At 39.0% G+C, this 24,671-nt stretch overlaps 1 protein-coding gene across 1 annotated transcript in view; it reads right to left on the bottom strand.

Moving 5' to 3' along the window:
- The window catches only part of LOC105385909 (T-box protein H15), a 59,273-nt gene that overhangs the window by 29,904 nt on the left and 4,698 nt on the right, over nt 1–24,671 (bottom strand). The window contains exon 3 of the mRNA XM_011556362.3: nt 23,942–24,101. Within this exon, the coding sequence (XP_011554664.3) occupies nt 23,942–24,101 (160 nt within the window). The remainder of the gene's footprint in view (nt 1–23,941; nt 24,102–24,671) is intronic.

The following is a 24,671-nucleotide window of genomic DNA, read 5'->3' as shown; positions in this document are numbered from 1 at the left end:
ATCGATGGCTGTTCATCAGACAGCTCGCGGCCGCGCAGTCCCATTTAGCTTCATTAGCTTGTTTTATTTGCAATTGGTATGCAAACTGATTTCAAGTGTGCCAGTATTGAACCCTGGATTATTTTAAACACTATATTTAAATGTTGGTATACTGCAATATCACATATGCATATGAGCAACAAAAATCGTGGGCTGTATTAAATTAGTATTGTTATTGTACCTGTAACTTAATAGCTCGTAAGTAACTCTTTTATCCACCAACAAAGGTTGGCTGGAAGAAATTGCTTTTTAGCAATAAGCCCGCCATTGTATGCTTTTATTGTGTTTTTCAATTGTTATGTATTTATATTTCTGTGTACAATAAAGTGTTAAAATAAATAAATATCGTACATGTTTATGGATTATCGAAATCAGTTTTGTTTTATAAATCAACCTTTGTCAGGGTACCTACCAATTTTTTATACAATATAGAAATGAAATTCATTAATGATTTAATGATGCAGTAAAAATATGTTATGACTATAATTTAATTGTAGAAATACATTAATTACCTACGTTTAATCACGGTTTTAAAACTTTTTTGTTGATAATGTTTCATCGTGAACAATGCGATTGATAATGTTTTTTTAATCGTGAACAATGCGAATGGTACGTGAAACTCCCTGAATTTATTCGCTGTCGTAAGCAAAACCGATCAAATACAGGGAGGCCTTTTCTTCAATACTGAGTTTGATTCTCCATCATCGTACAGTTTGTAGAGGAGCCTTCCTCTACTCTACAATCTGTAGTACATTCATATAGGTACTTATATTACACCTGTACGCGGGAAGAGCTCATGACCGCTACAGCGGTGCAGTATCAGTGGCCCAGTTCTGGGCATGTATTATTTAGCGAATTTGTTAAGAAGAAGAAGAAGATTAAGAAATGCATATTATATTAAAATTTTAGTTTAGCTGATATATATACAAGGTATACTGAATTCAAATGCTAAGCCGATTCTGATTGATATTGAAACAGTAGTTCTAATAATAATAATTATTATTATAGCCGCGTACTCACAGCACCGAGGCCCGCCGAAGCTATCCAATGCTTGTTATCTATTAACGTTCCCTCGAGGACCACGATACAGACCGAGCATTGGATACCTCTGATGAAGTTGCGGAATATAATCGTGTCGTGACGCAGGTGTCGAGATAACTTAACACGATACCCGGTACAAGACGAACGTTTAAAAACTTGTTCCGCAGTATTCATCATACGTGGATGAATACACTACTGTACTAGCGAATATAGCTCTTCTGGCGGTTGAATTAAGAACGATGTCGAGTTGAACTTAGTCACCTTAATACTCGTCGATCGTATTAAGGCCTCTTTAGATTACACCTTCTCAGATATGCGTCTTGCAAAACTGCATTGTGTTCCGTCTTATCTGATTTGGTTCTCTACATAACTACAAGGTCCGTGTAATACAAGTTTATATAGGTAGGTACTTATAAGTACATAGAATGTGTGTGAGGTGGTTTATAAGGTTATAGGTGTATATACGAAAAAACGCACTCTATGTCTTTTTTTACACAAGCAAGCACCACCGCCACCTCAATCACTCTATAAATAGCATAGTAATTATTTACTCCACAATAATCACAAATAATCACGCACGAACTTCGCTATCACATTTGTTTAATTTTACATAGAATCCGACCCAGGAGGAGGTTACTCTACATTTACAAAAAATTAAGATCTAAAGCTTCTATGAACGTTTAATCCAATAAGATAGAGGCATTATCACAGCAGCGAGCGCACCGAAACTTTTTCTTAACCTAAAGTGACCCCTTCCGAGAGGTGCGCGGGCGCAGCACTAATTGAAACTGGTGAATAATGGCCACCACTCACTGCGCATTTAATGGTAAGCCCTCCGGCAACATCGTGTTTACTTAAAACTTAATATCTCGCATGTCTCAGTGCATCTTTTTATAGCGCAAAAACTACGAGTTTAATGATATTTCTTGAAAAAACTCGAAACTGCAAGTGCAAGCGACCATTTAAATGCAGGCCATTCTAAATGTTAATGTAGAGGAGTGTACTTACATGGGTGGTATAGTTTGTTTTCTAAATTATCATTGAAGCATTTTATTAATATGACAGTCCCATGCAATGCAATAATAAAATAATTATTTCGTAACGAAACAATCATTTTTTCACCTTATTTACCCGACGAGTGGTTATATTGTGATCTGTTTGATAAGTCAGACCATATTTTCATGAGGTTCATTTAGATACTTTATGCGATACTAAATAAGTATAATTTTAAAATTATTTGTGATTAATGTACACAAAAAGAGTACATATTCTCCTAGCATTCTAAATTGCCATAGGTCATGGCAACAAATATTTCTTCAGTCTATTTGTAATAACAAAAGACTTCACTGAGCATAGATAGCAATGGTATATTTTTTACCACAAGTTCTGATGATGACATTAAATTAGTAAACAATAACATTCCACGAGTCAAGCATCTACGTAGGAAGCGGAATATTCATGCGTGCATTGTGAACGGTACAGTCGAACAAATAGATAAATAAACAGTCATAACTCCGACGATCCTTGAGGGTTACTCTATCTATAGTGACGAAAATGTAACAACATATATGAAAATATAGTGTTTAATACAACGAGATAGAGTCGTGGCTCGCGCAGCAGCACTTTGAAACTTAGTTTTTCTTCATACAGAGTGACCCCCGAAAGGCTCACTGTGGGCCGTGGTTGATCCATCCATGTTTATTTGTTAATATCAAAATCAAAATTACGTAGGTAGGTACGTACGTATGTATGTACGTAATAACAGGAAAAGAAAAAAAGTTTTTTTTTGTGTAATATTCCCCTTTTTGTTTAAAGAATAAAGTTTATTCTGTTGTTTTTAACCACTGCACCAGTTTCACTGTTTTTCTGACAGTCCGGTGTATCCGTCTGTCAGTGCGCGGGTAGATGTGACGGAGTGTCGGTCGCGGTCGTTAGTGCGCCACCGCCGATGATGGATGATGGCTCGGCCCGGCTGATTTCATTTACACCACTACACTTGTTCACAATGGGGACTACCGTTTTTTTGCTCACCAGTTGGCGCCACTGTCGACTGAGGTAAAGAGGTACCATAGCTGTCAAATTTATCAAAGGCGACTTTATCAAATTGGCGCCAAATAAAGTTTTTAAATCTTGAATCTTATAAGCTTATTAATTATAAAATAACTATCATCATATCGAGTTACTATGCCGCAATGTTGTTCAGATCCGTTATATTGGGAAAGAAAAGGAGGACATATATGTTACCAAGTGATAAAACTGTTCTAAAACAGTGGCTTGTGAAATAATTATTATCCGATAATCTCGTGTTTGTGAAAATCATTTTAACCAATTTCAGAAAGAACATAATGTAAATAAGGATTAGGCATTTAATAAATACACTAAAAATAAAAGAATTACACACTGATTTAACTTTTATTTATCCTCTCCGTTTAAACACACTGCTATACAAAAAATATAACACATTAGTAATCCACACAATGAATGCTGGTTGAGTTGTTAGTTGAAACTTAATAATGGTAGTATAGTATACTAAGTATTCTATTATTTGTGGGGGTGTCAGTACCGGGTTCCCTATGAGTCTTCGAAACTCATTTTTTCGAATATGCATACATCGACAACCTTAAACTGAAGCTTTCATAGTGCGATGGCTTGTTGCTTCGAAGGATTTTTTGTTCGACGTATCTTAACACCGAACATCTTACTACGGCATATTGTTTCTCCAACGTTTATTTGTCCGATGTAACGATACTTCGAAAAAATTTATGCAACCGTATAACAGTTACAATTTCTTGTAGGTACAACATACAGTGAAACCTGGTTAAGTGGGACCTGGATAAGTGAGAAACCTCCATAGCTGGAACTCATGCTGAGGTCCCAACACTTTGGCACTGAATTACCTCTGTTAGTGGGACGAGGTAAGCCTCTATATCTGGGATTTGTTCGATCGATTTATCATCATAGTCACCTCTATAACTGAGACAGCGAGTAAATTTTATATGTATAAACCTCTGTAACTGAGATAACATTGTTTGTTTTACTCATTCTTATTCTACCCACAAATTCCACACGTAATTCCAAGTAAGTAAGTACAAATTTTGAGCTTCAGTTCAGTTCAGTTCAATGTATTTATTAATCAATTACCTTCAGTTTTAGTTTCGCTTTACTATCATAAAGATGTTTAAATTTGAAAAATGAACCGGGAATGAGGGAACCCTTAAACGGGTTCCCTACGAGTCTTCTGCTGCTGAATTTTAATAAATTTATATATTAAATTAATTTTATTTAATGATCGCACCTGTATTACTGAAATAACCTGTATTCTTACCTCTATTAATGGAACCCTCTGTAAATGAGACAGATATTTATTTATACCTGTATATCTGAGACACTGGGTAAGTGGAATACCTCTATAAGTGAAACGATATTGCAGGACCCTTGAAGTCTCACTTAACCAGGTCACTGTATATACATACAATGAAATATATATCGACAATTTTGTAGATACATTTTTCTGGAATAAATTTGAGGGTATTGATATTATGTTCTGCATGTTTCGTTTGAGTTTTCGTTATCGTACCTATCCAAATATGTATTCATACTTACATAATTTTGTATAAATTTTAAACGTGACTTTTCGATTTTTTATTATTTCATTCTTTGAGATTTTGTTATTGTTAGTGTTACATGAATTTCATTGTATATATATGTTGTACCTACAAGAAATTGTACGGTTGCATAAATTTTTTCGAAGTATCGTTACATCGGACAAATAAACGTTGGAGAAACAATATGCCGTAGTAAGATGTTCGGTGTTAAGATACGTCGAACAAAAAATCCTTCGAAGCAACAAGCCATCGCACTATGAAAGCTTCGGTTTAAGGTTGTCGATGTATGCATATTCGAAAAAATGAGTTTCGAAGACTCGTAGGGATCCCGTCAGTACCTGCACCTGGCTCACTCGAATGGAGCCTTTGTCCATGTCCGCCTTAAGGTCTAAACTCCACTCCTAAGCTTGGACCATTTCCTACCACACTGGTCCTCTGCAGGTTGGTGGGTTCGAAAATCTAGATATGCAGGTTTTATCACGATGTTTTCATTCACCGTAAGAGCGATGGTACACTGTACATAAATTCCAAAGTAGTTACTCATTGGTGACAATATCTAGATCTGGAGTTTCATTTTTAGTGTTTACACTGCTATACAAAGTTTCTTAAGGCCACTCAACAGTATACACTGAATCATTTTGTTGTATGATGCTGTCCTCTACGTTAACAACCAAGTTACTGTTACGGTCATAGTCTTGGTGTCTGTAAAAAGCAAAAACATAGCTGTTACCTAAGCAAACAAGCATACATTTCGTAAAAAATAAGTTTGTAAACAGTAAACAAACTAACCTCTGAATTAGCTGCTCTTTGAGACCGCTTATTTATGCGCCTCTTTTCCTTAATTCAGCTTTCAAAGCGTGCACATTCATCGATAAATAATCCATATTTGCGATAATTTCGCGAAAAGAGATCACTTTTCAACAGGGAAATGAACGAAAATATAATTTATCACGAAGCCCGCCAAACAAATTATATGAAAAGTAAAATGTCACTTAACCTCAGTCGACACCAGCGCCCCTAGCGGCAAATTCACACGCGTTACTCCCCATTTGACACAGATATTTATATGTATGTATACTTTGTAAAATATGTATAACATGAGTGAGACCAACTTTATTTACGTAGCATAAAGATCCGACAACCAAACCTCATAGGAATCATGCTATATATTTTACAAAGTATAGTGTATAGTAAGTATACATAAACACTTTATTTCACACAAAAGATACAATTTCAGAGATATGTTTTTTGTATCATAATTTATTTGGTTAAGCTTTTAAGTCAAAATATTCACATTAAAATATGAAATTTAATGTTTTCAGTCATATAAAAATGCAGTGTTTAATTAATGCATAATTTAATGCACACTTCATAACGTTTATTATGGATCCAACTTCCAGCACAATTAGCAAACTTTGTAAGTAAACTGTTTTATACAATCATCATACATTATCATGTGTAATGTTGAGGGCATGTAGGTACATACATTTGTACATATCTTTATTTATTAGTAAGGTGCATATACATTTTTACTCTTACGATTACACATACTAAAATATGAAAAATTAAACCACGGTACAAAGTAAGTGTTTTTTATCCTGGCAAATCCCTCACTTTCATTTGTACTTATACATAATGTACCTACTTATATCACATTTACTATATATATAGGTACTATAACCATTACTCGATAATGTTAGTAGCACATTAACATGACTGTAGCTATGGTGAATAAACATTAACAGTAATTCTGTTTTAACAGCACAAATAACATTTAAGGTCCGCGCGAATTCGCGAAGGGACGTAAAACGCTATAATATTAAACGACCCAACTCTACCGTAGCTAGAGCTACATAACTATAAACACTTAAACTTAATAGAGTATCCGTATTTTACGAAGAAAATCTCTTGTCTACAGCGGTGGAAAGTATAATGCAGAAGTCCAAAAAGTGGAACGTGAAAATTACTACCATTTGGCAAATATGTCGGGAAAGTGTTCAGAGCCGAGCAGACGTTGCTTGGTGGGAGACAGGTAGCGAGTATGTATGTGGCTCGGGGGTGGTAAATGCAGTCGGTCGGGGCGCTAACGTGCGAGGGGCGCGGGGCAGGGGCGCGGGGCGCGGCGCACAGACGTCGTCGAGGAGCGACGGAGGCTGCGATCGATGAAGCGCGGACACGCCTCGCGCCCCCGCCGCCGCCGCCGCCGCCACCCTCCCTCATTGCCGATTCCGACCCCGTACCGACTTGCCTTCGTCTACTCTCACAACTAGCTGCTTCTCTACATGTCACGTCAACAAAGTAACATTACTGAACGCGAAACATGTTACGCGGCTGCACAAAATGTTACAGTACTCTCGCATTTCAGTCCCATATTTTCTTGTTGCCAACTTGATAGGTCGACCTCCATAAACAACGAGCGGGATAGATTGGCTATTTATCCTGCTGAGACCTTTGATCCTCTGAGTAAAACACGATGGCAGCAGATAAGCTGACCTCTCGTTGTTGCTGTCTATCTCGCCTCTGACGAAAGGCATTCCGACGATTCCAAAAAGAGTGAAACGCTAGAGATGGGACGTAGATCCAAAATACGAGACATGTGAGCTGTCATCTAAATGCGATGAGCGTGTTAAACGATTGTATTCTTGTGAGCTGTCACTCGGCCGGTCCCTTTGCCGCGTGATATTATCTCGCTCAGTGGACCAGGAAGCCACCTCAGTAAATCCAGGGCGGTTCCATTAAAAAAAGACAATACCCTCGTAATCTGACATCGAATGATAGACGGTATTTTAATAATCCTTGTAGGCCTTTCAGTTGTTTTTCGGTAATAATTTTCAAGTCGACTTTACATTTCCTAAATATATCATATAAATTAAATTAAAATACATGAACCTCAAATAGTATCCTAACTATACATATATGTGTAAGCATTGACTCTTAATTGGGGTTACAAAATGAGAAAGGTTGGATTCCAGCACTTGGGAATATTACGGAAACTCCAATTACAACTATTACTTGTACACCATGTAAATAAATTAAAAAGTTCAATAAATCATTGAACGAACACACCCGTTAAGGAGGAACCTCAAATTCTTATCTCCACATCAGGAATCTTGTCAAAACGGTTAGCTAATCCCGTATTGGGTGGCGATTACAAAACGAATGTCAACTTCATCGACACTCGATCCATCTTTACCTATCAACTCTATGAGAGTTCACATAAGGTGTATTTTACCGGTGGATAGTGGAGGTAGAAACAATTCAGAATACATTAGTGGACAGCGATCCGTCACCGATAACGTACCTTAGCAGCTTTTGGTGACAAGTGAGACGTCCACTTGTAATCCCACGGATTAGACGGACCGCTCTATTAATTATTTTGTAAGTGTTTCAACCAACAAAAAATGTAGTAGCTAAGTGTAGCAAAGTTTTTATTAGATAGTTTAATCAAATCATCATCAAACATCTTATTTCGAGAAGCTTTATAACATTTAGGTACATACAACATACCTATTTATACTATGCAAAATCGATACAGCCCTTCATTACATAATAAGACTGCTAAATAAATATTAGGTACATAGGGAACCCCAATATAAACGAGCCCAATTAATTGGTTTCCGAATTCGGCGTACAGACAAATATTTAATTCGCCAATTACAACCGCAACATAATGTAAACATGTTTAATAACCCTGTTCTGTCTATCAACCCCAACCCGTCCCTGCGTGGTTACTCTAGCTTAACAAAAACAAACGAACGAGAGCTGTTACTACAAAAACATAGAGTCGTGGTTGTGAAAGTTCGTTTTTCGTAAGCCAGAGCGGCCCTTCTGCTCTATGTCAGTTAAAGGGCTTTTTGTGGGGGAGGCTCTGTGCTTGTGTGTGTGAGCTATCTACAGTATACTGCAGTTTACGTAGCTAGTACCTACGTATACATATATGAAGAGGCGTAGGTATACGTGTGTTCGCTGAGTGAGGGTCACCGCAGACGAACTCTCTGACTGATTGCTGTTGCCTCCGGAATTCTCTTCCTTCACTGTGTTCTGTACAGTGGAGGGTTATATCAAATTTAGGTACTTTCGCAGAATTGTATATTTCTAATAGGTACGTATGTGTTGTGTAGTATAAGTTAGAAAGTTGCAAGCATTTGTCACCTTTTCGGCTTTGTTATCTAATGGTAGAGCATCTCATAGCCTATTATCTCTAGCATGATTTTAATTTGAACATTGCTTTTTCACTCTTAGGGATTACTTGCTCTAATATCGCGTATGACCGACCGAATGGCGTAGTGGTTAGTGACCCTGCTGACTACTGAGCCGATGGTCCCGGGTTCGATTCCCGGCTGGGGCAGATATTTGTTTAAACACAGATATTTGTTCTCGGGTCTTGGATGTGCCCGTAAAATGGCAATAGGCCCGCCCCCTATTACATTGGGACTAACATAATACTCTGGCGAAAAGTGGGTGCAGCAATGCACCTCTGCCTACCCCGCAAGGGAGTACATTAGTACAAGGCGTGAGTGCGTGTTTTTTTTTTTTTTTTTTTTATCGCGTAGCGTTTGTGGATTCGTTTAATCTCAAAAGTTTACAGAAATCAATTAAAATATTACCTATGTTTTTTATTTTAATGATGATTTCATTACGTATAAGACCTTTAACATTATGAAATTATAACTTTGTATTCGCAATTTAGTATGTAAGTGGTGATCATCCATACTGTAAATGTAATGTAAATGACTTGCAGTCACTGGTTCAATTATTTTTATATGGTGTAGTATAGTGGCAATAGTGGCATACAACATGGCCGAAATACTTCCCCACTATTTCTAGTCACGCAATATTAAGACATAAAAGCTTATCTACGCGTTGTAGAGTTAATTAAACCTCAACTAATTGTTATTTACTGCCCCTTCTAAAATTCTACTCAACAGATTTTATTTAACAAAAAAAACTTATTTTGGTCTAATGATAAAATTATGTAGAAACACGCATTTGCATCGATCGGTCGGTAAGTTTAATGAAATTCACCATTGTCACAAAAACAAAATAGTTGACGACGTAATTGTGAACGTAACTTCATAATTTTGAGGTGACCTCTTCACCCCGGTGTTGGGAATACTAATAGACTAATAGGTTGGTAGCCGGTTCTATTACAACCGTTTAGAGAGCTTATTAACTCCTAACACGCCGATTAGCTGTGTGCTGTCACAATAGTGACTAGCGGCCGCGCGCGCACCTGCCTGCGCGTCGATGTTCTAACTCCCGCGGATGCTAATGAGCGCCTGCGCCACCTCCACCTGTCCCTCGAATATGAAATAATTTTTATTTACAAAGCCCTCCGGAGATTATGAATATATCGGGCCGGCTATCGCGCCTCCAATCGGACCTCATATTATGTTACGCAGCTCTACAGCGTGGCGCGACGCGACGTAATAATTCAAAACGAACGTTCCTCGAATTCTATGGTAGCTTTTCAATAAAAATATTAACGATATCGTATTTCGTATGAACAATCAAATAAGTTGTGTCAACATCGCACATTCCAGCCTTCCAGTTTTGTGATGTATTCGGGGTCGCGGGCGTTCGTGGCTTGTTCATATTCTGTCATTCATTACTCATACTCAGTTAGAACTTACTTAACAAAGTATTTTGCAATCAAAGGTCTGGTATTCTATAAACTTGTATCATGCGCAGCACCTAGATATTTTACATTTACGGGTAGAATATGTAAGTGCCTCGACCTGCAGTGGAGATCATCAATCATGCGCGCCCCCGCCCCGCTCGCCCCCGCGCCCCCCGCGCGCCCCCGCGGCGCCCCGTGACGAATGCCAGTACAAACACTATTGTGAATTTGTGACGGCTGAGCGCGCCACCCACACCGCTGCGAAAATCACAGGTGGCATGATGCGGAGCTGGTGCAAGGTTCCGTAATTCGGTGAATATTTACATATTTGAAGTCAATCTACAATAAAGATTTGTCTTAAGTACCATTGTAATGAAATTTTCCGGGTGCAAACATACTTTTTCAAGCTTAATGAAAGCTTTGTGACAATGGTACTATCATTAGGTATTAGACGAGAAATCTATTGTAAAATAGGCTTTAAATGATTTTTTTGTTATAGAGCGGGCTTATCCTAAATAGGTAGACCTATAAATAGTAAAATAATTTAGTTTAGTTTCAAATCTGATAAGTAATAAGTATTAAGATCCTAACATTCAAAAGCTTCCAGCTTCCAGTGGATCTCTAAGAGACCACAGCAATAAATTAAAAAAAAAAAAAACGATTTCGTTCGCACATCGACACATCTTTTGGTGACCACGACAATCTATTGTGTCATTATTAATGGTCCACCTTATTCTTACTGCACAAGGTGTTATTCTTAGAACACCCCCTGTTGCGTAGAACTATAGCACTGAAAACATTTACGTTGGTTAATGGACGATTTCTACTCTGTTGTGGTGTTTACCTCACACGAAGGAACGACATGCGGATGCAAAAACTACAGACGGCATCATTAGTGGGAGACAGTCTGTCCATCGACAGATCATCACATACACTGAGCTTTCTTATTTTTTTATGGATGGCATGTAATAGTAGAGTTTGTTTTAAATTATAATATTGATATAGAGAGAAAATTATAAGTTTTAAATTGAATGCAATCTATCGATTTCAGGAATGGAATTGTAATTGTTTCTTACTAGCTAGATTTAATTAAGAGGTTGCTCGACTAGACGCGGCCGCCATGCTTCATTTCAATCCCCAGAGGCCACGCGTGTGCAATTAATTGGCTTATCGGCAAACGTTATTGATTTGGTAAGGCGATCCGTTTTAATTACTCCCATCGCTCATTTTCCGTTGATTGGCTCCCACCGTACCAATACTGAATACTGCCCGACCGAATTGAAAACAACACTACCACAAGCGGAAGTCCTGAAACTTAACAACATAATATTTTGCCCGACTACATCCACAATGCAGTAAGTACGCTATTACGCTCCGCCTGGCTTTTAAATCAATATTGACAAGGATTGCGCTGGCGATTTTATGCGCTTTTGCCTTTTAATTACTTATTGCAAGTGAAATAGTGGCCGGAAATATTCATTAAGCAGATAACAGCTGTCTCCGTGGATTTTATGACGGGCTTTAACAATTGCGGCATGGAAAAAAACATGGCGTTTCGTACTTACGATCGAATGTGTTATTAACGGCATTAACATTATAATTATACATACTGTTGGTCTGTATGTAATGTAAGTAGAATTAAGGGAATGGTTCTGGCGGTGCCTGAATGTAACAATGTGTGCGCTGGTTGTGTAATTTTGTATCGTAAAACGGTAACAAATATAAAAGAGTGTCGCGAAGCATATGTCGCCCCATTACGAGGATAATTGTCAAAACACGGCGTGTGTTTACAGCATTTGTCACTTCCCCTCAGGTAATGATACCTCTCGCCAGCAACGGAGACGCCTTTTCAAATAAACAAAGTGGAGACCACGAAACACGACATTCTCACCACAAGACCGTTACCCCAAACTGCAACGTATGACAAATAATTGTAACGCAATAATAACCAAATTAACTTTTCTTTATCTTTATTAAGAATCGGATAACAGTCTCCATAAAACAGCGAGCGACGGTTACATGACTCGCGCCACCCTCCTCACATTGAGCCGTAAACAAAGTTATCAATAATCACGATTCGGTTAATCGTCTAGTGGGGCCGTCGATACCGACTCATAATAAAGATATAACTCCATCGGCGGGTCCCGGGGGCGACGAGTTACCCGACTGATGAACTCTTAAACGACAAATAGAGAAGCTTCCCATTCGCCTTGCGAACCCCTCACTTCGGGAAAGCGGAAAACTAAGCTAGACGCTTACTAATTATTACAAGAGTGGTTCCGCAAGTATCGCCGTCCCTCTCGTACTCCACGTGCCGATGCACATCTCCTCAAAGCACTCTGGAAACCAAAATTTTCCCGTCTCTCGACGGGAGATCATATTTCTTCCCTCTCGCTCCCATTAAACACGCCGTAAACGCTTTCCTTTTTTCACGCCCTCGCTCTAATAGAAAGGCAAATTACGAGCTTACGGGCGCGGACGGGTGGCGGTGTAGGTAACCGCTGCGTCCCGCTCGCTCGCCCCGCTCCCCCCCGCGCACCCCCGCGCCGATATTTCCCCACCGCTCGACGAAAAACTGGGGTCGTATACGTGAACTTTCACATGCTATGCCTGTATTGTGCATTGTTTGTAGCCAACGTACATTTTCAGGAACGGCCGCCATAAAGACCGCGCTATTTATTCGCGAAAGTGGAGCAATATGCTGATTCTGATAAAATGGTAATGTGACGTGAATTTGCGAGTTTTCACTGGCATTACGTTTAGTTATTGTACGAGCACAACGTATCACAGTTACTAACGGAATTTTGAATACTATTATAAATTGAATAAGTTCATATTGCAATTGATACAAAATTGTTGTATTTGTTGTTTCATAAAAAATACGTACGCCGCGCCCTACGCAGCACACATGCTCGCAACACAACAAAATGAAGTCGACATTGACACGGAATGTTCTTTCTATTCCGGCTTTTTTCCGCACCTTTTGTTCCGTTAGACGGAACTGGTTATGAATAAGTGAAGCAGAGTGCGCGGCTCCCGACACTTCCCACCGCTCCGGCCCTGGGGGTTACTCTATACTGACGAGAAACGGACTAAAGAGAGCTGTCGTACAATCGGCACGTTCAATACAGTGAGAGTCGTGGCTCACGCAGCAGCGCTCCAATACTTAGTTTTTCGTCATGTAGAGTGACCCCCCTGCCTGGGACGCAGTGTGTTTGTGACTGATCAAATACTATTGTTCCGTATGGAATCTATAATGTACCCGCAGTTGATTGTTATATTTTTCGGAACGGTAGAGTTCGATTCAAGTAGGTAACTAACTGTGAAAAGTTTCAAACTTTATTATGAAGCTGCCAAAGCTATAACCGATTTGTATTCTTAAGCCCCAAGCGGACACATTAATAAATTAATGCAACGTAGCGTGGACGCAAACATCCACTGTAATATTTTGTGCTACAATTCTTAACATAACTAAGCTAGTATTTCCTGAATATTCTAAAAAGTACATAGTTTCATTTCAATTTCCACCAAAACTATTCATTGTATTGACTTCTTCTAGCTGAACGAAAGCCTCATAATCACGCCACTTCACTTAAAAGCTCCGACATAATTTTTGTGCTTAAAATACGGGGCCACATTACGGGCGCTGTCATTGGCCGCCCGTGACAACTTAATTCAGCTTTTACGGCAGCCACGAACGCTTAGGATCTGTTCGCACGCACGGATTGCCCTAAAAGCAGTAGTGTGTCAGGGCATTATTGCAGCAACAATGAGCATCCAGGCTGACGAGCGGCTCGCGTGACGCCCGGCTGCGCGCCGACGGGCCCTGTTCGCACCCCAGGATGCCTTCCATTACGCTCCCAGTGCGCAAGGTTCTGTAAGCGCTTCATTTGGAAATTGATAAAGAGGAACTGCAAATGAGTTAATTCGGAGAGAACTGAAACAGTTTTTCAGACTCCCAATAGATCTTTTTTATCTTTTTACATTTATAAAAACGATTATTGAACAGATTATTATGATTATGTATTCTTTCTGGCTTTATATGTTCAACCCCGTAGTGCTACTCAAATTTCTTTGATTCGGGAATGGCATGTGAACGTAGATTGCCGGCTTGTTCATACAAATGGTAGTCATTTTCGAGTTATCGACTTAGCGCCGCCGCGAAAATGGAAAATAATGACTTCATCGCCGCCCGACGACAAATACAGTAGAATTAGAAGTCATTTGTAACGACTTCATTCAACTTTTTTATTTGGATATTCCGGTGAGCGTGACGGTTTATGTGGGTATGATATTATGAGCTATAATCAGTACAGCACATCATTATTTTATAGTCGTCTACACACACTTTGTACGAGTAGAGTGTAATGAATGCTGCTACGAGTATGATTGGCTATTCCACAAACGGAAGCATCTCGCCTTCTTAACAACATCTGCACTATCAGCAATAAAACTAAAGCGTGTCTTAACAACCCTTACTTCCGCGACAAGAGTTACGATTACTTTTTGTTACAATGTCTGTAACTGGCCCGGCCACCCGGAATCGACATAAAACTAATTTATTCGTGCCGTGGGGTACGCGGAGCTGTGAAAATTTAACGCTTTGCGTGAAAAAAGCGGCACCACATGACTAGTTTTTTGTAGTTCAGTCGGCTGCCAGCGCGGAAGTAGGGAGTGAGGAGATGTGATTGTGTAGCGCTCGAGGCGCAGCGTGCGATTACCCGGTGCAACTGCGGCTGCAGCGCTGCCTGGCTGCGGCACAGCGCCACACGGCTGCCGGGCGCCGCCTAACGAGCCCCCGGTCATTAGAGCCGCGACAGATGACGGCCACACCTCGCCATCATTGCATACTTCATCAAAATCTCATCTATTCCCATTTTGCAGCTTTAATTCGATTAACTTAGTTATGAAATATTCTACACGCACTCCATGGGTATACCAGTAATTAGGTATAACGAGATACTCAGTCAGTAAACCCAGATTCAGTTGAATATACTGCAAGTATGTAGATATGTAGTAGGGTTTATTGACAAGCTGATCTTCTTTAACAGTTATCCTTCCTTGTATAGGAGACAAACACGTGTATAGGCTGCTAACAAGAGTACGGCCGGGGTGGCGGCGGGTCGCGGGTAACGAGCCGGGTCGCGGGTCGCGCGCACAATGCCTCGTTTGATGCACAATGCCGCCCCCTCCCGGACCACTTCATTACGCGCGTATTGTGCGCCTGCGCATACAACTGTACTAAGCAGAATACTACTGCGACGTTGGTGGCCGAATTATTAAGGAATTATGACTTTTGTCTTGACGGTATGCCCCAAAGTAATTCTTACAAGCGCTCATAATAAATTGTTGTCATTGTCGTATTTGCTATAGGTGTATTTGTACATGCTTAACAAAAGCGATAGCAGAATCAAAAGTATTCAGGTTCTCAAATGAAATTCACCTTGAACACACAATAGTTTCCAAAAACCATCATTATTCATCGACCCGAAGGAACTCCCGGCATTACGATATGCTTAGCTATAATTGTGGTAATCAATCACAATGAATCGACTATTGATATACAAAGCGATAGTGGTATTAAATCATTAGCTATTTAAACATCGAAACGGGCGTCGGTAATGGAGATAATAGATAATATCTCATTGAGTTGTGTAAGGTTAGCAGCGGCGGCTGAATTCTGAATGGACAATGCGCGTAGGTGTGGACCAGAGAGTGGCGCCCGCGCAGGCCCGACAATACCTGGCTGATTGTGCGCCGACAGCCAGCGACACTGCACCTTTATGCACAAACCCACAGTCTTTTATTTTTCGAAGCAACAACGCTAATGTTTTCCACAGTTCATTAAAGGGTCAGTAAAATCGTTCAACACGTGAGAAGCTCGCACCAACAAGCCGCGAGATGGATGGTGATTACCGTCTATGAGGTCCCGAAATCGGCCGGTGCCTGTGATTACGTAATCAATCTCCGTCCGCGTCACTCAGCGCGCCGCATTCATCTCCACCGTCTTTAATAGCTTTTTACACCTTTTTTCGTAATTATTTAAAGTTGCTTATTATGCTTAGGCGCTAGTGACTGTTAAATGACCCATCCGCTCTTGATGATGCGCCTCTCCTTCACTTTGGCCTTATTGTAGTAATTTGCAGCGGTTTCTGGCTAAATTGGCTTTTAACGAATGAAAAATTATATGAGTGTCTGAGCTTTGCAATATCGTATCAGATGAGGTGTTCCGAAATGGTTCTCGATAAATGTAGAGATAAGCGTTGTTTGCGAGTGCGCAGTGCGCATGCGCGGTAGCTGACAGTTGACAGTCGCGCCCACGCGCCGCCATTGTACGCACACCTCATTTTCTCCCATTCAACCAGCTTCTGCATAAGTCAACGTGAAATTGTGCATTACGCATCGCTCACTTTGGATTACAATGCATCTTTGTCAAAATATTGTTAAGTTTAATGCAAACAAAATGAGCATTTTACCTTTTGCTTTGACGCTTTGTAAACGTTATCCTTAACTAACCTACATTAATTTTGAACGTATGAAAGTATTATAAAAGGTAGAAAAGATTATCGGCAAGGTGTGCCAATTAAAAGCTATGCTTCAATAATTTAACATGGCGAACATAATTGCGTTTTATTGCAACATATCGCCGTTTGCTCCTAATCAAGTTATCGATCGATTGATCGTGGAAATTGAAGCACATGCCCTGTTTGAAGTCAAATGTAAAGGATAAATTGAGAGCTATTATCTGTACTATAACATAATTACACTAACAATTCGTAGGTACTACACTGTAGCTACTTATAAGTTGCAGTGAACTAATAATACATAGGCACATCGAATATTTTATAGTACTGTTATCACCTATTACAAAATGACTACACAACAATGGTGGAAGAAAACATATCTTTAAGAAATAAAAAACTAGAACTTGAAAATGTAAGTGTGAGTGCGTGCGTTGAACTCTTTTTTATGGCGTGACCGCGCGAGCGGCCGCACAGTAGTGCGAAAGGTGCACTCTGCAAAATATTATGTAGCCACGAAAATTTCAATCAAATTTAAGGCATGTCGGCCTGGCAGATTGCTAAAACTGATTATGGATAAAGGTGGTTTCACTTTTGAGACTTGAGCTTTTTATAAATAAACCTACAATGTTTTCTATTTCTAATTCTTTTCAACTACTTAGGAAGCTTGGAACTGGCATTCAAAGATGTGATTCTCTGTAAATTTTATATTAATGACGCACCTACCTACAAGTTGTAAAAAAATCTTTGTTTTTAAATCCTATTCGTATTTGTAGTACAACTCTTTTTTCACAAAAGCTCCTGCTCTGAGCTACCGTTAGAAACTTTTTTTTGCATGTATCAATGACAGCTGAAATGTAATGGAATCAAAAAAAGATAAGCTGACAGTGTTTTGTTTTATCGCTCTCTGCACTGTGACTGCCTAAAATATGACTCCCGCGATAATAACAAGCGCGTGCATTTTATCTTTTGGACATTGATGTCATTATTTTGATCGTACACTTGCGCGGGCGCATCCTGCTCGCTACAGTGTAGACCTGGGGGGTCACTCTATATGACTAAAAACTAAGTTTCGGACGCTGCTACGCGAGCCACCACTCTATCATTGCACGACAGGCTTGTTCGTTTGTTTTTAGTCTGTATAGAGTAACCCCGCAGTTTATTTCCTCCACATACACGACCCAGCAGGGGTCATTTTACTAGCACATTTTTTTTACAAAGTAAATTAATAGTGTAAAATAAAGAAAACTGGTCATAGGTGACAAAGTTTAATGCCTGTTTACTGTTCAAGTCTAATGAAGCCTTTTAAAAGTAATAGCTTTACATTAACTCACATAAGAATGATATTAAAAACACGAACTTTTAACTATTTCTTGTAGCTACTTACCATAATCCTATACCATGGAACAGTTTTATGAAACTACTTATAATCGACACCTGTTCTATGGAGCAAAAACAGCATTATAATGATAACCAGACATAATCGACAGTAATCATTGCCTTCAAAGCTACAATAACTGTCAAAATGGCACTAAATATTGTTTGTTAAATGCCAGTTTTTTTTAGGTTTACACCTTTCGGGAGGCCGATGGAGTCTCCATTATACCTACCCATTATCCTGGTGACGTAGAAGACCGACCTTCCTGTAACTATTATTACCTACTTCCTTGATGGAATTTGAAAAAATAGTTTAATATTGGACGCGTTTTGGTTTAGTCAGCTGATGATAGATAATTCACTTTACAAACGAAGTGCCGCCTTTATTATTGCATTCATAGACAAACACATCAGTTAAGTTCTCGTATTTAGATTGTTACACCATTTATTCTTTTGTTATTTATTTTACTTATTTTTTTGTTACTCCTTTTATTAAAATATTTCGTAAATAGTATGTAACTATCTACTACATTAACAATATATATAAGCTCCTATATACCCTTTACATTGAATTGCTCGTCACATTTTCACCTGAATTATAAAATTTTATAATTTTCTCCTTGAGGGATTGACGCGCACAATAATATAATAAGCACTTACGTGTCTCGCATCCACATTACATTCCCCCCACGTACTCGAATATCGATTCATAATCGGCGATGCATTAAAAATCGATTAAACCCAAGGGCGTACCCAGGATTTCAGCTAGGGGGGGGCAGCTCTTGAGATGATGGTCGGTCGGGTATATTGAAACAAAAATCATGAAAATTGTCTTTTATTAAGGTCAACTAGGCCAATTGCGTCTACGGGCCAAATTAATCTTTTCGATCCTATTTGAAAACGGCTTTATCAATATTGAAAAATGCCATCTAGTTACGGTGGCTTAAACTAAATACTTTACATGAACTGCAGACAGATGGTGTTGTAGTCAACATAATATTATGCAAGTATTCAGTCATTTTGTGATTTGCACATTTTTTTGAAAGTTTGGTACTGTGACAGGTGATTGAAAATGTGAATCTAAAGTTTTCTTTATCAATTGATTTTATTCAGTAGGTATTCTAAATAATAGTCATTGGGCTACTTATATAGACGCAAATTTTCAATGAAATAGCTTTATTTGATGAATTAATTATGTTAATTTTTTTATGTTTGTTAAAAGTCTTGGGGTAAATGCGTTAGGCGTAATGGGGCTATTGCGATTGTTGCAACGCATTGCCTCAAAACAGAAATCGTCAACCTTTTAATACATACATAATTATGCTCACGACTGTAGTCACCCGCTTTTCGCTGTAAATTTGTATCGCCGTTTTTTATTGAGTACAATGCACTAAAGTTGTCGGGTAAGTGTAAGTGTACAACCCGACTGTCAGATTTTTTCAAGCTGCCCGAAGGCCTCTGACTAGGCTTAACAACTGCTGCCGAAGCAGCAACCGGGACCCACGGCTTAACGTGCCATCCAAAGCACGGAAGCGTCCAGAAAAGAACCATTTGAAATCGGTCATCCATCCAAGGCTGACCGTGCCATGTGTTAACCTCAGTGATCAGTTACGATCACTGAAACCAGCTCGATAAGGATTTTTACTATTTTTGAACACTAAACTTATTGAAGAGAATGGGTTTTGCTATGCACATATTTTAATTGATATCTAAGTTTAATACCCGTATGTGATCCAATCTTACTATTTTTCTAAAGAATATAAATAAGAGGATGTATGGATGTTACTTTATTTTATTCACAACTGTCACTCACCACTATTAAATCTACATTCTTACTCACTTTACAGGAGTACTTAGGCAGTTCTTTTTTCATAAAAATGTTATTTGGATTTATCATGGAGTAAATGCGTCCATGAAAATTAGACGCATTTTCCTGATTTCTACTAAATCATCTGTGAATTCGTCAATAGTTTCTTTTGGCTAAATTAACTGCCATACCATTGCACAAAAAAATTAACTGGATAAAACTCTCTTATTTTTTTCACGGAAAGCTTACCTATTGAATAGTTACATACTAAAAACACATTTGCCTCAAACCTGGAAAATGCGAAAACACGATTTTTTTAAGACACTTAATAAGAAACTTTTATAAGATTCCAGCAAAGAAATCATTGCTTTAAATTTGTTAAGAAATAGTTGTTCAATAGTCGTTAGTTTCTTAAAGTAAATATCTCACTTTTACATTAAATTTTTCATACCTTTGCTCCCATTATTCCGAAAACTTTTAGTGATCTAAAAATACAACGTAACCCCAGTTGACCTTAATTAGTTTGATTAAGATACAAAACAAAATAGGTAGGTAGGCAAGAGTAGATAACACGTTTTTAATTCCGGCTTGGCAGGAAAATTTACGTTTATTTTATCTTCTAGGGGGGGGCAGCTGCCCCCCCCTGCCCCTACCTGGGTACGCCCTTGATTAAACCAATAATATAGTAACGGATAATAATTGTAATATTATAGTGGAACATGACGCGGAGGCTATATCGACTTAGGCCTTGGTCTCCTATTTACGCCGTAGTTCGCGTCCAGCGTCACGCCGTGGGCCGCGTCACGATGCTCACTATAGAAATGTACTGATGCGGTCTCCCTCACACGCCGACGTTGACGCATAGACGTAGTGAAAATCGTGACGCGGCCTACGGCGGTGACACTTGACGCGACCTACGGAGTAAATAGGAGACCGGGCCTTACTGTGTTCAATGTTGCATACGGCATGCACTATGTCATTGAAGAAAGGAAAGCGATTATTTTAAAATATTAATTATTGGTATCAACTCGTATATGTATGCCATTTACGATACTGTGAACTTTATCTAGAATACAAGAGCTTACCCGAGGCAATTCCTTTTTAGAATGTTTTAATAAATTTATGGTATGTATAATATATAGGAATTAAAGAGACGCGAGAAGAGTGTTGTGGCGCTCCTTGGGAGAGGCCTATGTCCAGCAGTGGATGATTATTGGCTGATGATGATGATGATGATGAAAGAGACGCAACGCAGTCTAAATTGAGTGCATCGCCATTTCGACAACATTGTGCGAAATTATTAGTGTGGATTTGGAAAACCAATGAGATATTACTTTTGTAATGACAGCGTTGTTAACATTTAAACGTATTGAGGCATAAAAACGGTAGGTTATGATTGCGGCGGTCATCCACAAATATTTCGGACAAGCTCATTGTCACACGCGGGGTAACATAAATCGTTCAGCAGTTATAGCTTTGCTTTTTTGTTGAAACCCCAAATGAAAATGGACTTTACAGCTGACAAATAAAGAATAAAACATGTTTAGCTGGACAGGTCTGTGTGCAGGTCTCCTAACAAAGTCCACGGGCAGTAAAGTGGCCGCGTGTAAATCAAAACGACGAATCGAAAAAATAAATAAACTGAGACAGACCCACATTTCTCGCCAGCGGACCGGTAGGGCTGCGGGGAATCCGGACTGAGTGACAACATATCGATAAAATAAATCACATTTCACACCGATTTAAAATGTGTCATACATATTTTTTCAAATAAACAGATCCTAACTGTATATTTTTTTAGAATTTTCATGTTACTAGTTAGTATCAACTAGATTCATTCAGTTCTAAACATGATTTACATAGAGAAACTAAAATTTTATCGATAGAAGTTTTCTCGGCTCTCCCTTCACTGCGGGCAACCCTCAGCTCATGTGGAAAGTAAAGGATTGTACGTCGCAATAAAAAAGATAAAGCGTATTACGGGATGTCCAGATAAAGGCCACTTTATGTTTCCATATTAAATTTGTCATAAAAATGAGCGCACTAAAACGGTTAACAGCCAAAGTATTGGATGCTCAATAGTTCGAGTTTGGCACTTTTTTTCTTTAAATCATACAAAAAATATGTATAACGATGTTTTTTCTACAGTTAACTCTCTTTTCTTTTTTCAAACGGGTCGTTAGACAGGAAGGGCACAAATAAAATGAGCAGTCAATTTAAAAGCACGCTTCACCGCCCTCCCTTGTACAAATTTGTCCCAGATATCCCATTTTGATTGGACGGGTTGATTTATCTCTTGTTCGGCCCACTGTGCGATGACTACATCATTTTGACACTTTACATTTTCATCAGGTATTGTTCTTAGAAAGAACAAAATAATGGTATGTTATAATCAACTAAAATACCTAATGTTTTAAAACACAATTTAGGTACTTCTCAAGGTGAAAAGTATTCAATAGTACCTACTTACTTACTCTTAGAATTTAGAAGAACCATTTACAAATAAAAAAATGTTTCTAAATATCGATAAAAAAATCGAAGATAAAAATTGTGTACCTAGGTATGAATAAAATTATTCGTGATACAGCATTTATCGCGACGTATCAAGACTATGACATCCGCGTACATACAACAAAGTACTATTTTCCCCACGGACGTGAATCCTCCGGGCGAGTACTGATACAGTGATTTAGAATAACTACATGCACTTGTTGCAAATACAGGGTGTCCCTCCCTCCAGCCGGGAACATATGACTCGAGACTAATACCGGGATTATACTCATCGAGTACACTTGCGGTCAAACAAACGGATTTATCTCCTCCCTTTATTATTAAACACTGACAGTTAATATCAAAACACGACTGGATAACATAAACCGTATAATTTCCTGTGACCTCTAACATGCTCACGGCGGCTGTATTATGAAAACGAGACCTTTTATTGCAAACTATAACATTTCTCGCAGGTAATAAATAACAACGTTATTGAATAAGAATATGGCTAGAGCTAAACACAAGAGTTTCTTACAGCTTATAAATTATAGCGACATACAGTTATTGGCCGCACTGAGAAATCGAGGGCAGCATGCAGAAGCCTCGGGTATATCGCGTACCTTTTGTTACTTCCTTGTTGTGAGAGAAAATTAGAATATTGAAATGTCAATATGTGCAGCGGGAGCGCGGCCCCTCTGCCCAACACAATGCCAATTTTCCGGTGTGCGCCGCCGACTACGCAATTATTTAGATAAACCTCTCGCCGTGACTATAAAAAGATCTTCCCCTCCCACAACGTTGTTTGTTGTCTTTGGGGCTTTGTGAATTTATAGCCCCGCATTACGCCGCCGGTTAGGAAAAAATGTACTTTTAATTTATCTCGTTAAAGGGTTGAGAAACGGCGGGGTTCGCGAAGTAATTATTCCGAAATTGGCCACTTTAGCTGATGAATCCATTTCGTGCGCCCTTTGTTCCGACGCGAGTGCAGAGTGAATTAATTTGATTTTGACTCCGATCTTAGTGGAGTGAAAGCTCGCATTAGCGGCGTTGAGCCGACAAATTAATTTGGAGAATTGGGATTATCATCCAAATTGCGCGTAATTAGGTTTTTCATTAAGAATTATTCTCTAGCCAGAGAATTATGAGCGGCCTTTTGTCACGGGCCGTAATTCTGTCTGCCATATTTCATAAAATGCTTTCAAAAGGCATCCAAATGGGTATAATATAAAGTCTTATAAGGAAGTATAAAATCTAGCGGATATCCAACATTACCTAATAACAGTCCGTCCATTACAATTACTACCTAAGTACCCGCATAAAATGGAAAGAATGCAATTTTATATTTTTATAAAACATTGCCTCAAGGAAAGCCGAAGATAGGCGGAAGTGGCGGACGTTAGTGGACAGCATTGCTATATCATATTTAAAGTGCACATACCTGCCAGTCTTGGTGATGATCATCTCGGTGCCCAGGTCGTGGAACTTGTCCCACAGCTCCTTGGTCTCGAGCTGGCAGTCCACGGCCAGCAGCTCCTCGCAGTTGCAGGAGGTGGCGGGGGGCGGCGGCCGCGCGGGGGACGGGGTCTCGCGCTCCAGCTCTGTTGCCATGGAAACGGGGGGTGAAAGGGTATTCTGGTGTTTGGTTGGAAACGTTTAGTAAACTGAACATATCTTTTTTTTTGCTTTTGGCGGTTCAGTGTAGCAACTTTTCAATTTTTGCTTATTAGAACTAAAATTAATCCAACAAGCTTTTAGATTGGTTATTGAATGTTGCAATTAAATTTTAGTTATATCTATAAAATACTAATAACACATATTATTACCGTAATTTAATTTATATTGTGTATTGTATGCAGATATTCTAAGGGTTTATGGTATAGTTACAACTCCTAATGAACATTTAAAGCTGTAAGTGCGTCTAGAAGTAATAATCACTATAACTCATGACTTTCCCTACAATTATTTAATGGTTTTCTCATAATGGATCCATCGGATAGTAAATTCTAATCGAGTGAATGTAATCATTGTTGTGTGAATCGAATGGCATTGTTTACGAGAAAACTTGCGTCGATTCAATCAAATTACGAGTTCAATTTACTTTTTATTGGAATATTAATAGATATGGAGACAGGGAAACCTCATTATGATGTGCAAATAGGTGTGCGAAT

The sequence above is a fragment of the Plutella xylostella genome, chromosome 4 (assembly GCF_932276165.1).
Source record: "Plutella xylostella chromosome 4, ilPluXylo3.1, whole genome shotgun sequence".
NCBI lineage: Eukaryota > Metazoa > Arthropoda > Insecta > Lepidoptera > Plutellidae > Plutella > Plutella xylostella.
This window is presented reverse-complemented; position numbering and strand designations above follow the sequence as displayed.